At 40.7% G+C, this 13,837-nt stretch overlaps 1 protein-coding gene across 4 annotated transcripts in view; it reads right to left on the bottom strand.

Moving 5' to 3' along the window:
• Positions 1-9,234: 9,234 nt before the first annotated feature.
• The window catches only part of LOC126251358 (puromycin-sensitive aminopeptidase), a 142,136-nt gene continuing 137,533 nt past the window's right edge, over positions 9,235-13,837 (bottom strand). For 2 of the 4 annotated variants that reach the window (XM_049951737.1, XM_049951735.1), the window contains exon 14: positions 9,237-10,598. In XM_049951737.1, coding sequence (XP_049807694.1) covers positions 10,374-10,598 — 225 coding nt within the window. In that variant the 3' untranslated portion in view covers positions 9,237-10,373. Of the gene's footprint in view, positions 10,599-13,837 lie in introns of all 4 variants that reach the window. The other 2 variants (XM_049951736.1, XM_049951734.1) reach the window with 2 other exon arrangements.

The raw sequence follows: 13,837 nt of genomic DNA, 5'->3' as shown, positions 1-13,837 counted from the left end.
AATCAATCTCTTAGAAGAAATAGCCAACAAAGCAGGTTTAAGAATATCTGTAGAAAAAAGAAAATTTATGACAGATATAAAAAATGCTCCAGAATCCCTAGCAACAGATATTGGTCAGATAACGAGGGTAAATAAAGTTAAATATTTGGGAGAAATTATCCAAGAAAATGGCTTAGAAAAATTCGCTATAGAAGAAAGAGTACATAAAATGGAGAGAGCTTATGGAATAACTAGGAATGTTTACAACAAAAGGTGCCTGTCTAAAAATTTGAAGATACAGAACACAGTAGTAAAACCAGAATGTCTTTATGCTAGTGAATGTTTAGTACTGAACTACAAATAACACAAACTTGAAGGCCTAGAAAGAAAAATTTGCTATAGAAGAAAGAGTACATAAAATGGAGAGAGCTTATTGGAATAACTAGGAATGTTTACAACAAAAAGTGCCTGTCTAAAAATGTGAAGATACAGAACACAGTAATAAAACCAGAATGTCTTTATGCAAGTGAATGTTTAGTACTGAACTACAAATTACACAAACTTGAAGGCTTAGAAACAAAAATCATTAAAAAAATACTTGGACAATCAAAAAATACAGAATTATGGAAATTAAGAAGCAATGAAGAAGTTTATCGCAACATAGAAAACATAAATGAAACACTACGAAAGAGGCGACTGCTATTTTTTTGGACACTTATACATAAAGAACAGCAACAGGTTAACCAAACAGATTTTTAAATAACTTTGGGACAAGGAGTCAACAATAGCCTGGATACAAGAAGTTAGGAAAGATTTGGAAAGAAAAACATAAGTGAAAAAAGCAACAGAAAGAGAGAGTTTCAAGAGGAAACTGTTAAAAATGGAAGGATTCCAAGGCAAGAGGGAGAAGAAGACAGGGTCAAAATGGTCCGAGGAGACAAAAAGGATACATAATGAAAAGATGAAAGAATACTGAAGGAAGCATTGAAATTGGTGTGTGGTCCTTAGATGACCCAAACGAAGAAAGAGGACATCATCAGCATGTTTAAGAGGAATTGTTTGTTAGACCATTGATTCAGTTCATTTGTGCCGTAATTGGTTTTGTCATATTTTCAGTATTCTTCATATAAAGTAGTTGGATGGATAAAAAAATCTACTCACCAAGCGGTGACAGGAGAACACATACATAAAGGTATAGAAATTTGAAAGCTTTCGGTACCAGTGGCTCCTTCTTTTGGCAGAAGGGTTAAGAGGAAGAAAGAGGGGCGAAGTCCTTTTCCTTCACCTCTCTGCCTTCCGCTTCAACCCTTCTGCCAGAAGGAGGAGTCACTGGCTCCAAAGTTTGTAAATTTCTATACCCTGATACATGCGTTCATCTGCCACCACTTGGCGAGTAAATTTTTTTTATATATCCAATTACATTATATTTTCAAAAATTGATTATTTCTGTTGATATATCAACCCATGTTGCCAGCATTCTTTCTTGTGTAACTCCCTTGTCAGTCTTTGTTGTTATGTATTTCGTTCAAACTGTTGTCTGTTTTTGACCTTATGTGCTAGGTCGCTAATTTGTTAACCTATACCACCTGTATTAACCAGCATCTTGTCTCTACATATTTGCTAGCACTGTTTTCCATGTTATTAGATGGGTCCACTGTTATTTACTAATTTGTGTGTAACACTTTGTTTATGATTTACTACACTGTAGAGCCTTCTCCTGATCATTTTTTACTGATTTACTTGGGAATTTGGTAGAAATTTCCTTTCCCACTCTCCACTTACCTTGCTTCTATGCAGTTCTTTCACATTTTTGTGCATTTGTTTTTCACCAGACCACAATGATTGACTTTTACAGCCATCTTCTGCATTATTTTATTTCTCAAACACAGAAGATTATGTCTCTATAATGACTCCCTCTTTCTGTTTGCCTTGTTTCTAAAATTTTGCTTGTTTTGATGGCTTTCCCAATAGCATTTCTTCTCTCTCTCTTTGTTTCCAATCATAGTTTTTTCGTATCATATATTCCAAAAAGTAGAACACAAAACTGGCAAGTACCAAGCGGGTTTAAAATAAATATATTGTGCCCAGAGCAAATTTGTAACTTGAAAACCATCCTTAGAATCAGAACAGTTGTTACATGATATTCCTAACATGGAAGAAGAAGAAGAAGAAAAGAAGAAGAAGAAGGTATTAACAAAACCACTAGACAGTTAGTTGAATCACACTCACAGAGACAATTTCAAAAATTAAATTTCTAGGGGAAGTTTCTGAACCCATCAGAATTAACACAGGTGTTTGGCAGGGTGACTGGCTCTCACCGATTCTCTGCAAGCTGGTCTTAGACATGGTCATGAGAGAGTGGGATAAAGAATTACTAGAAAAAAAATTGAAGGAATCCATATAGGACAAGTTAGAGGAAGATCTGAGGGGAATGCCTTGCTTTCGACAAAACAAATGCAAAATTAATGATAGAAACACTTGACAAAATTGCACCTAAAACTGGTTTGCAAATATCATATGAGAAAATAGAATACATTGAACATAAACACAATTGAGAAAAATATGTACAAACACAACACAGGAACATCAAGTGCAATGATAATGTTAAGTATTTGGGAGAATGGGTACACGATATAATAAGAGAACAGTATCATTCCAGGCAAAAATTTGCAGAACAGTAATTAAACTGGAAGCACTTTACAGATCTGAATGCCTAACACTGAATAAAAGAGGTGAACAAGAAGAACTGGGGAAGAAAAAAGGAAAACACCCAGAAAAAATTTAGTACCACAAAAGAACAAAGATAACAGATGGACCAAGAGGAGAAATAAAGATCAGTACAGAAACATAGAAACAATCACAGATACAATAAGACAGAAGAGATTAAAATTTTATGGTCAATTTACAAAATAAATAACAAAAGGCTAACAAAGAAAATTTGTAATTTCATTTCAGAATTAAAAAATATCATGGGATGGCTGGAAGAGATGGGAAGGGACTTTTTAACATCGTGGAAGACAGCATAGAAAATGGGGAAAGTTTCAGGCTACTGATCAATACAGCAAAATTTGAAATTCACAATCTAGGAGTTTGTGTCAAATGAAAACAAGAAACACACAAAGTACGATAGTTCTGGGAAGATAAGAAGGAAAATATTGTAATTCTGTCTTAGGTGCTAAGTGATCTATAACTGACCAAATTCTGCATTTTATTTAAGGAAAAGGTCCAACTTTACTTTCCAAAGAGAAATTCTCACCCACTCACCCCATGTCTTTCCCCACGATTTTTTTATATTTTTCCTTTCTTTTGCTTGGTTTTTGCCACTCTCACAAGCTCTATCACTCAAACCCTCTTCTAAAGTCATTTTCTATTAACTCTCTTCCTTCCCCTTCAACCCTTCTGCCAGGAAGAGTCACTGGCTCAGAAAGATTCCAGTTTCCTATACCTTAACATGTGTGTTCTCCTGCTGCCACTAGGTGAGCAGATTTTTTTATCTATCCAATTACATTATATTTTTTTAAAAAATTGACAGTTTCAGTGCTCTTCTTCTTTGGTTCTCAAAACACTCCAATTTTGTATTGTGTGTCCAAGGTGCTTCACCTCAAATATACTTCTTGGGATTACAAGAGTATTGATCCTGTTCCTATTTTGGCTTGGATGGTGATTCAGGAGCTTACTAGGTCTGTCCAGAAAATTCCGTAACTTTGTCCCAAAATTTTTGTGCACTTACCTTTTATTTACTGTTCATGGTCTCCTTCCAAATACACTCCTCCCATATCAATACATCACTCCCAACGCCGTTTCCACTTCCGGAAGCAGTCTTGGTAAGACTCTTGCTGGATCGCATGAATTTTCTTTTATCTCATCTGTTGTTACAAATCTTCATCCTTTCAATGGAGTTTTCAAGTTCGGAAATAAAAAAAATCTGCAGAGGTCAGGTCTGGAGAGTACAGAGGATGAGGCAGCACAGCGATTTCATTTTTTGTGCAACAGTGACACACCAACAGGGATTAATGTGTGTGCGTTATCGTGATCCAATAGCCGTGAATTGTCTCGCCATGTTTCAGGTAATTTCCTTCTCGCACTTTCTCGCAGGCGTCGTAACCCGTCCGATAGTACCATTGGTTAACAGTTTGTCCCTGTGGCACGAATTCATGATGAACTAATCCTTCAAAGTAAAAAAAAAAAAAAAAACTATCAGCACAACTTTGACCTGACCTGACGAGCTTTTTTTGGTCGTACAGAGCCTTTCCCAACCCACTTTGAAGATTGACTCTTAATCTCTACATCATAACCGTAGACCCATGTCTCATTTCTAGTTGTGATTGTCTTAAGGAACATCTCATTCTCATTTGTACGATCCAAAAGCTTTTCCCAGAGGACGAGGCCAAGGTCTCTCTGGTCTAGACTCATGAGCAATGGGACGAACCTGGCGGCAATGCATTCCAAGGTGCTTTTTCAGGATTTCATGACATGATCCAACTGAAATGTTACATTCTTCTGCATTCTCTCAGGCAGTCTGTCTTACATTGGCATGCACAATTTCGTTGACGTTCCTGACATGAGTGCAGTCAGTAGATGCCATAGTGTGTCCTGAATGAGGGTCATCTTTAACTTATGTCCAGCCATTTTTAAAACATGGAACTATTGGTAACACCAATTACTGCTGAAGTACTCTTCACCTTAGGCTTCCTGCATCATTTGGTATATCTTTGTAAAGGTTTTCTCAAGTTTCATGCAAAATGTAATGCAGATGTGTTGCACCTCTAACTCTGCCATCTTGAAATTCACAAACTGTGATGCAATGTTCTACCCAATACAGCACTGAACAAAAACAGATACACAACAATGAAATTTCCAGCAGTTACCCTAAACACAGGTGTGTGCAGGGATGCTAACTGCATTTTGCTCAAACACACTATTGGGGCAGAACTACGAATGTTCTGGAATTTTTTGAACAGGCCTTGTATGTAAATACTGAATCCTTTGAAGTGGTTTGACTATTCACTGTAGCTCAGACTGCATTTGTCTTTGTGACTAGCATGTCAAGGATGGATAGACTTCCATAGCAAATTGAAAGCTGTCATAGAGACTGTTTAGGGAAGTCACAAAGCTATTCCTCATGATGACTCCATGTAACAGTGCTGCACAGTTTGCTTCCAAGCTGCCGAATCCAGTGCATGGATTTTATTCCCTGAAGAAACTGGTATCAACCAGATTTTATACTCTTCTCATTGCAACTACTTCCTACTGTTCATTGAAACTGACATTCCACTTGACATTGAATAGCTTGGATATGGCCTCTGAAAAAGGAACCAGTGGTCTCTAGTGCATCCTTTAGTGGTACCTATTTAAACAATGAAACATTATCAAAACTGAAGAGACTGTTGTTTGGTCCAAGTTTTAATTTCTTGACTATTACAGTGTAGTGTATCAAGTCCATGATGAATGCATCAGCCTTTCTCACATGTGGCTGTAGCAGCAGCCAAGCTACTTATTTTGCCAATTTGTGTGTAAGCAATGCTTATAATCAGTTGCAGTGGTACATGTTTATAATGTACTTTTGCTAACCCTAGTGTCAAGGTTTCCAATATGCACAAATTATTCAGGTAGAGAAGACAAGTTAACAAATAAATTATCACCCATATAATTTGCTATATTGCTTTTCTGTTTTAAGGCTCTGGACAACTTGTATCTTCTATCCTTTCAGACTGTAGGCCAGCGGCTTTGCCCAGTCCTGCCAATTTCATCGTGTATTCAGTGGAGGGTCTAAGTGGCAACCTGTGTTGGTAATATCTTTCATACTCACAGTTCTGAGGATGGTGTTGAAATTTTCTCCTTCCTGAAATATGGAAATTCTTGCAAGGTCATCTTTCTTTCACCTGTTTACCAATTTATTTGGTGATCTAACTGCGTATCTCTAACTACTACAGTTACTCTCACAATCTTCATTTTTCATGGCAAGTTGCATTCTATTTGCCAGTGGACAGCTGCAGAGTCAAGCAGACATGCCAGTAGCAGCAGCAATTTCTGTTTTATACACAGGAAATAGTTTAGTTTTTGTTTTCACTTGCTTCTGCAAAGAAGTGAATTGTATCTGTGTATTTTACTTTGTTGGCTAGTGATTACTAACTCATTCTAAGCTGTTGCATAAATGTTATTGCATTTTCATTGCGCGAGTTGATTTTGGGAGCATATCAGCAGAATTTGTGATATAGATGAATCGATTAAAGATGTAAAGGGACTGCGTCTGTTGTTTACGGAAAGTAGGAATTGACCACTGTTCTTAAACAGCTGGAAGCTGTGTTATGTATGATCAACAAGTTTCAGGCTACTACCTTGGGCTGTGGTGGCACTGCGACACACGAAAAGAGAGATTTGGAACCTCTGGAACCTATAATGTTGCCTGGAATTTCTGGTCCTGCAGCAAATTCTGACTTTCATGTCCCAACTGGTCAACAAATAACTGGCAGTGACTGGCAAACAGTGGCGGGTTCACCAGTCTCTGGACAGAAGGCGAAAATGGGTATAGGCTTCATAGCTGTTCAACTACACTTTAAAAACAGGTTTACGGTACTGCCCACAACTGAAAACATATCTGACTCAGGAGACTTCACCTGTTGGGACAGTCTTCCTGAAAGGTCCGAATAAGTCTAGAGACTAGGATTGTCTGTCACGGGGGGCTCCAATGTTGGCAGATAATGGAATGCCTTAGGGAATTAGTGGGTGGATTGGAAAAGAAGGTTAGTGTCCAAGCTGTTTGCTTGCCAGGGATCAAGTCCGAGTTGTGAAAGAGGCTTTGAGCACAATGGGTGCACCTGGCTGCAAATTGTGGCTCATCTCAGCAAAAATGACACCTGCCACCTGGTTTCACATGCCATCCTCAGTTCTTACCTACAGGTGGCTTGCTGCTCTGGTGAAGACAGCTAGCCTTACTTGCAGGGTAGAAGCAGAGCTAATGTTTTGGAGCATTGTTCCTAGCATCAATAGTGGTCCTCTGGCTTTGAGCTGAATGGAAGGTTTCAATCAGAGGCTCAGACAATTGTGTGACAATCTTGGATGCGGATTTCTCGATCTCCACTAATGGATGGAGAATTGTAGGAACCCCCTTAATAGGTCTAGTGTGCACTATATGCAGAAAGAAAGCATTACTAGCACAGCAGAGTATGTGTGGTTTGCTATCGGATTTTTAGGACTGAGAATACCCTCAATGAGTCCGATAAGATGTGTCTCGATTTCAGAAAGGGAAGAATATTGCCACAATTAAAGAAATTAGCATTTTTCATGGCAAATCGGAGGAAGAAAATGTTAATACAGTAGTAGTTAACTGCAGGAGCATCTATTCACAGGTCCTGTAACCAGCCTTGCTTATTAATAGTAGAAATACTCACATAGTACAAGTGACAGGAAGATGGCTGAAACAGATGTTAATAACCATGAAATTCCAAACACCGACTGGACAGGTTGAACACTGGTGGTGGAGTCATGTTTGTAGCCATAAAAAATGCGATATCTCATGAGGTTAGTACAGATTCTGAACGCGAAATGTAGCTTTTATACACTCCCTACTACAGTAGCAGTAGTGGTGGAACATTTGTGGGGAAAGTCTGAGAATATTTCACGTAAATTTCCTGGTCATGTTACAGTATAAGGTGGAGATTGTGAGACTCAAGAAATTATGTTGGGTAGTAGGGACAGGAAATAGTTTTAAATACCATACCAAAAATTACACTGAGCAGTTCATCAGAGAACTGACTTGTGAAGGTAACATTGTAGATCTGTTAGTGACAGACTGACTGAACTTTTCAACTCATTAACGATAAAGCAGGGAATTGGTGATCATACAGCTGTCACAGCATCACTGAATAGTAAGTACATAGGAATGCAAAGAAAGGTAGTATGATATTTCTACTTAACAAGTGAGACAAGAAACAGATTTCGGATTACCTAGGTAGTCAATACGAAAATTTCAGCTCCAGCACTAATAACGTCGAGTTTCAGTGGATGAAGATAAAATATTCAACAATATTCTTTAGATGAAGTATCTGCTGAGCAATGTTGTGAGGAATGGGAAAGATCTACCGTGCAACAGCCAAGTTAGAAAGCTGCTATGAAGGCAAAGAGAGGCTCGCCGCAAATTTAAATTTTTCCAAAACCTCACAGATAATCAACGACTGCATGGAGCCAAACGTAGCCTAAAGAGAGCCATGTATGAAGTGTTCACCAAATTCAGAAGTAATATTCTATCTACAGACGTGACGGAAGACACTAACTATGAGATGAATGCTTCCAGCCCGAAATGCTATAATTTGCAGTCATGTGTACACAAGGTGTGCTTGATTGTGTGTATGAATGACGTGTGTGTGGTTTACTGATGAAAGCTGTCACCAAAAGCTTTTTCTAATTGCGCATGTCTGCAATTTTATGTAACTTAACACTGTCAGCTCTGTATACACTGGCAAACCCAATTGTGTTTAGCACAAAAATTGGGATTTACATCCCAGGGCCCCACTCCACTCTGATGTAAAGTACACGCTGTCTGCACGACAGCACACTTCATTATAAGCTTAACCCCCAACCAGTTGGCTGCAAGACTGTCACGACTCAGCCATCTAGCTGGGCTGAAGCATATACTCACAACATAAACACTTTGACACGTGTATGTCTTCCTGTAAAAACACATTAATTTAGAAACAGACCTGCATCTGAAAAAAGTAGAAACAAATTCAACCATTTCCATGGGAATTTTCAAAAGGAAGTTCCTCAGATCTCAATTTTTCTGGAAGACTCACTGGTGAATGTACATTAAATCAGTCATTTTCATTGTGGTACAGATAAACAACAGAATGGTATAATTGGTCCTGTCTCTCACCCTTGTACTCAGATAGCTGCTTTCATCTAACTGCTGGTATTCATTCTGTGATATTACTTTTGGTTTCCTTTTTTCTTCAAAAATGGCCAAGCAAAGCAGGGAAAAAGAGGTGGAAGATGGTTGTTGCAAGAACCACATTGCTTTAAAAAAATGAAATGCCAATCGGATTTGAACACTGCCTCCTCACAGATGTGATTTGAGGACTTTAGCCGGCATACCATGTCTTCGTCATTATCTTTACAGAGGATGACAATGCGAAGCGGCAAGTAACAATTCAGTTATACATGAATAAATGTAGAAAGCCTTTTGACCATTATAAAATTTAATAACAATGAAATGCGAATTTATGTGTATGGGTATGTGAAATGAGGTGGATATAAGATGGAACAACACGAATATTTATTCTGAAATGTTCAAGATTTTCACAAGTCTCAAATTTTACAGAATCCAACAGAAAATAAACTTGTTCCTGGGATACAATACTTTTTCACTGATTTCATTATATTTGTTTTCCAATTTGCCAAGTGCCTGCCTTTAAGTGCCTTTTTAAAGATACAATTTTAATAATACAAAATAACAATGTATTTTGTGTGTCAAATATATGAAAAGTCAGACCTTTTTTCCAGAAAGGTAAAATTATACAAGCTTATTAAGTTAACAAAACAAATCAATAAATATAAGATGAACTCAAATAAGATTTTATAAAAAGTATGTACATATGTGCATACAAAACTAACAACATACTATCAGGTATCATATTGTAATTGTACTTCACATTATCAACAGGAACTGCTCTAGTTATTGTTCTGAGAGTTTTAAAACAAAACGATTCTTAACAGAAGTATTAAGTACCAAAATCAGAGCAGGACATCCATATTGACAGATACCAAAATGACCTAAAGGAAGGCTTACACAGCCCAAGATTGTCCTCAATGGCCTTTAGGCATCGAAAATACTAACCAAAACAAAATTATAGTTCATTTACTGGCACTTATGATTTGTACACTGTTTGGTATTTTCTTTTTTTAAATTATTACCTGTTTACTTCTCTGACAGGATGGGAGGTGACAACTGTATACACATTATGAGCTGTGTACACAAGAAAATGTCCTCATGTTTCTTAAGTAAACAGTAACATGACAGCAATGTTATTTTACATTCAACTGAAATGATAAACTATTGCAAATGTTAAGCTAAAACTTACTCCAGAACTAGTCTAATTACAGGTAATCAATTGTACTGTATGAAAGAATTATTACAGGTAGTTGTCTCGATATTCTCTTCCACACTCTTCTCAATTCCTATCGTAACATACATACAGGCAACAGCATATACATTAAGACGACACAGAAAAAGTGAATGTTGCTGTGATTGATAGTTTCACACCACAAGTGCACTGCACAATATAAAAGCACAAATTCCACTTAAAGAAGTTTTCTTCTGTATAAAAATCTTTTTATTTTATTTTAGTTACACAGCACTGCATTCCCTAACAACATATGAATTTACACAAGCCTAGTAGTTACGAAGAGTGTGTCTGCGTCTCAATGAGGTACTTTCGCGTTGATTCCGAATCACGTGCTAGCCAAGCAGCATTCAGCCGTATTGTCTCGCAGCTCTGTTGGACAGTGCGTTCTGTACCCGGAGAATGATGTTCACGAAAGAAATTTTCCACTTCTGTAGCCTGTTCTTCACTGGCAAAGTTCTCCGTTGTATATTTTACTAGACGAGCTAGCAGAAAACCTCCCTATATGCAACAGAGACAAGACTTTGTATCAATAAGCGAAAATTTTTATACATTAAAAAAAAAAAAAAAATCCCTACAGCAGAACAAAACTGAAATATAATGTGAGTGACAAGGGGTTTCGCAAAATTGTACCTAAAAAATATCTGAGATGCAGAACACTACGAGATTCTGTTTAATAAATAATCACTAAATCCAGCTCCTGGAGCTAAAGGGACTATGAGTTTTGGTGTGCTAGTATAAACAAACAAAAAATTGTTAACATAAAATACAACTGAACATCACTTCCGCAAGTCCTATGCCATCTTTCCCTTTGTTTGCACTACTTTACATCAACTAAAACTGCTACCAGTTATAACAATTAATATAAGGGAAAGGCATTCACTCACCTATAGCAGATCGATTCATGGAGCACAGCAACACACAACAGGATATAGCACACACTAAGTTTTGAGCACCAGTTCTTTCTCTAGCAGTAGCACACATATTCACACACAAACCATGCTGATACCCAAACACACACACTCCTGTGGTCACAGCAAGACCAATTATTGATACTCTGTTATGGAAAGCAGTTGCCTGAGCAGATGCAGGTGAATTTGGGATAGGGAAGGACCCAAGGAGGGGGTAGTGGGAAAGAGGTAAGTCTTTGATCAGATGGCTTCGTAGCTGCGCAACAAGATGAAAAGCATACAGAGGATACAACAAAAACAGATGCAGGCAGAGGGAGAGGGGAAAAATGGAGGGTTGGAGAGAAATGTTTTTGAGCTTTTGATGACCAGGGCGAAACTTTGTGATCACGGGAGGGCTGTTCAGTGGCTGGTTAACAGGTTTATTGGTGTCTGAGGAGCAGATGGCACGGGAGCCTTGTTTGTGGATGAGCTGGATAGGATACTGTCTGCCAGTAAAGGCTCTGGTAAGGCAACTCCTGCTTTCCACCACAGATGTGGCTCCATGAATGGCAAAGCCATAAGACCTTTTTATGTAAAATGGGTGACATCTATCTGGTGCTGAATAGATAGGTGGGATACCTCCAGATGGCCCATTAACAAGCTGAAACTGGATGGTGCTGTGACAGTACCACAGATCGAGGGGGGAGGGGAGCGAGGGGGGAGGGGAGTGAGGGGAGAGGGCAGCGTGGGGGAGGCGAGCGGGGGGGAGGGGAGCGGGGGGGAGGGGAGCGGGGGGGAGGGGAGCGGGGGGGAGGGGAGCGGGGGGGAGGGGAGCGGGGGGGAGGGGAGCGGGGGGGAGAGGAGCGAGAGGGGAGAGAGAGAAGGAGGGACAGAAGGAGGGAGGGAGGTGGGATACCTCCAGATGGCCCATTAACAAGTTGAAATTGGATGGTGCTGTGACAGTACCACAGATTTGTTCTTAGATTTGACCTTTGAAAGAAGGAGGAGGAGGAGGAGGAGGAGGAGGAGGAGGAGGGAGGGAGGGAGGGAGGGAGGGAGGGAGGGACGGGAGGGAGGGAGGGAGGGACGGGAGGGAGGGAGGGAGGGAGGGACGGGAGGGAGGGAGGGACGGGAGGGAGGGAGGGACGGGAGGGAGGGAGGGACGGGAGGGAGGGAGGGACAGGAGGGAGGGAGGGACAGGAGGGAGGGAGGGAGGGAGGGAGGGAGGGAGGGACAGGAGGGAGGGAGGGAGGGAGGGACAGGAGGGAGGGAGGGAGGGAGGGACAGGAGGGAGGGAGGGAGGGAGGGAGGGACAGGAGGGAGGGAGGGAGGGAGGGAGGGAGGGAGGGACAGGAGGGAGGGAGGGAGGGAGGGAGGGACAGGAGGGAGGGAGGGAGGGAGGGAGGGAGGGAGGGAGGGAGGGAGGGAGGGAGGGACAGGAGGGAGGGAGGGAGGGACAGGAGGGAGGGAGGGAGGGAGGGAGGGAGGGAGGGAGGGAGGGAGGGACAGGAGGGAGGGAGGGACAGGAGGGAGGGAGGGACAGGAGGGAGGGAGGGAGGGAGGGACAGGAGGGAGGGAGGGAGGGACAGGAGGGAGGGAGGGAGGGACAGGAGGGAGGGAGGGAGGGAGGGAGGGACAGGAGGGAGGGAGGGACAGGAGGGAGGGAGGGAGGGACAGGAGGGAGGGAGGGAGGGAGGGAGGGACAGGAGGGAGGGAGGGAGGGACAGGAGGGAGGGAGGGAGGGAGGGACAGGAGGGAGGGAGGGAGGGAGGGAGAGAAGGAGGGACAGGAGGGAGGGAGAGGAGGGAGGGAGGGAGAGGAGGGAGGGAGGGAGAGGAGGGAGGGAGGGAGAGGAGGGAGGGAGGGAGAGGAGGGAGAGGAGGGACAGGAGGGAGGGAGGGAGGGAGGGAGGGTGAGAGAGAATGAGGGTGGGAGGGAGAGAAGTAAGGAAGGAGGGGGAAAGAGAGAGGGGGGGGGGGGTTGGGAGGGAGAAAGAGCAGATAAAAGAGATACAATGTAAATGCACACGATTTAAAAACACAACATTCATTGATTAAGTTGCGCAGGAAGAGGATTGTACACAATACTCAATCTCAATCGATTAGGGAGGTACTCTGTAATTTCCACTATTCTAGAAATACTGAACAATATTTTGAATGTGCACTGTAGTGTTACTTAGCTCATACCTATCAAGAATAAAAATTAAGAGTTACTCAGAAAATGAATCACAAAATGCCATGTCAATGAAGCAATGTACCTGCAGAACAAGAGTCATGTTTTTGTGGGACACACTCACCACCTGTGCTACACTATATAATGACAGTGTATGCAATTCATACATATTTCACACAGACCTAAACTAGCAAGAGAGTAATTTATTATTTTTGCTTTTTAGCATACAATGCTTAGGTACTTCTGAGTAATTTATCACACAACTGAACAATGGAAAATTTCACTATATGATGAGCAGCAGTCTATTCTTTTCATAACATTGTCATTATTGCAGGAGTGGCTCCATATGTATAAGTTATTAAAGAACACCATGAATCAGTAAAAACGGTCGTTATTTCCAAACAACAAAACATAACCTATCATCATCTTATTGCAGAGCATATAATAAAGTTGGTGGCATTGCCATTTACTTGACAAAGTATACTTATAATATCACAGAAAAGGTGTTGTGTGTGAAAAAGTTTTTTATTGATGTAAGAGTTCAATATTGCAATCTCAAATTTGTATTTTATGCTATTTCTCTTTGTTGTATAATTATAATGAGCCCTCTATGGAAATTTTGATCCCCATCTGTATAACTTGAAGGTGCTTTGAGTAAATTGATGTCAGGCCATAGAA

Source organism: Schistocerca nitens, chromosome 4 (genome assembly GCF_023898315.1).
Source record: "Schistocerca nitens isolate TAMUIC-IGC-003100 chromosome 4, iqSchNite1.1, whole genome shotgun sequence".
NCBI lineage: Eukaryota > Metazoa > Arthropoda > Insecta > Orthoptera > Acrididae > Schistocerca > Schistocerca nitens.
This window is presented reverse-complemented; position numbering and strand designations above follow the sequence as displayed.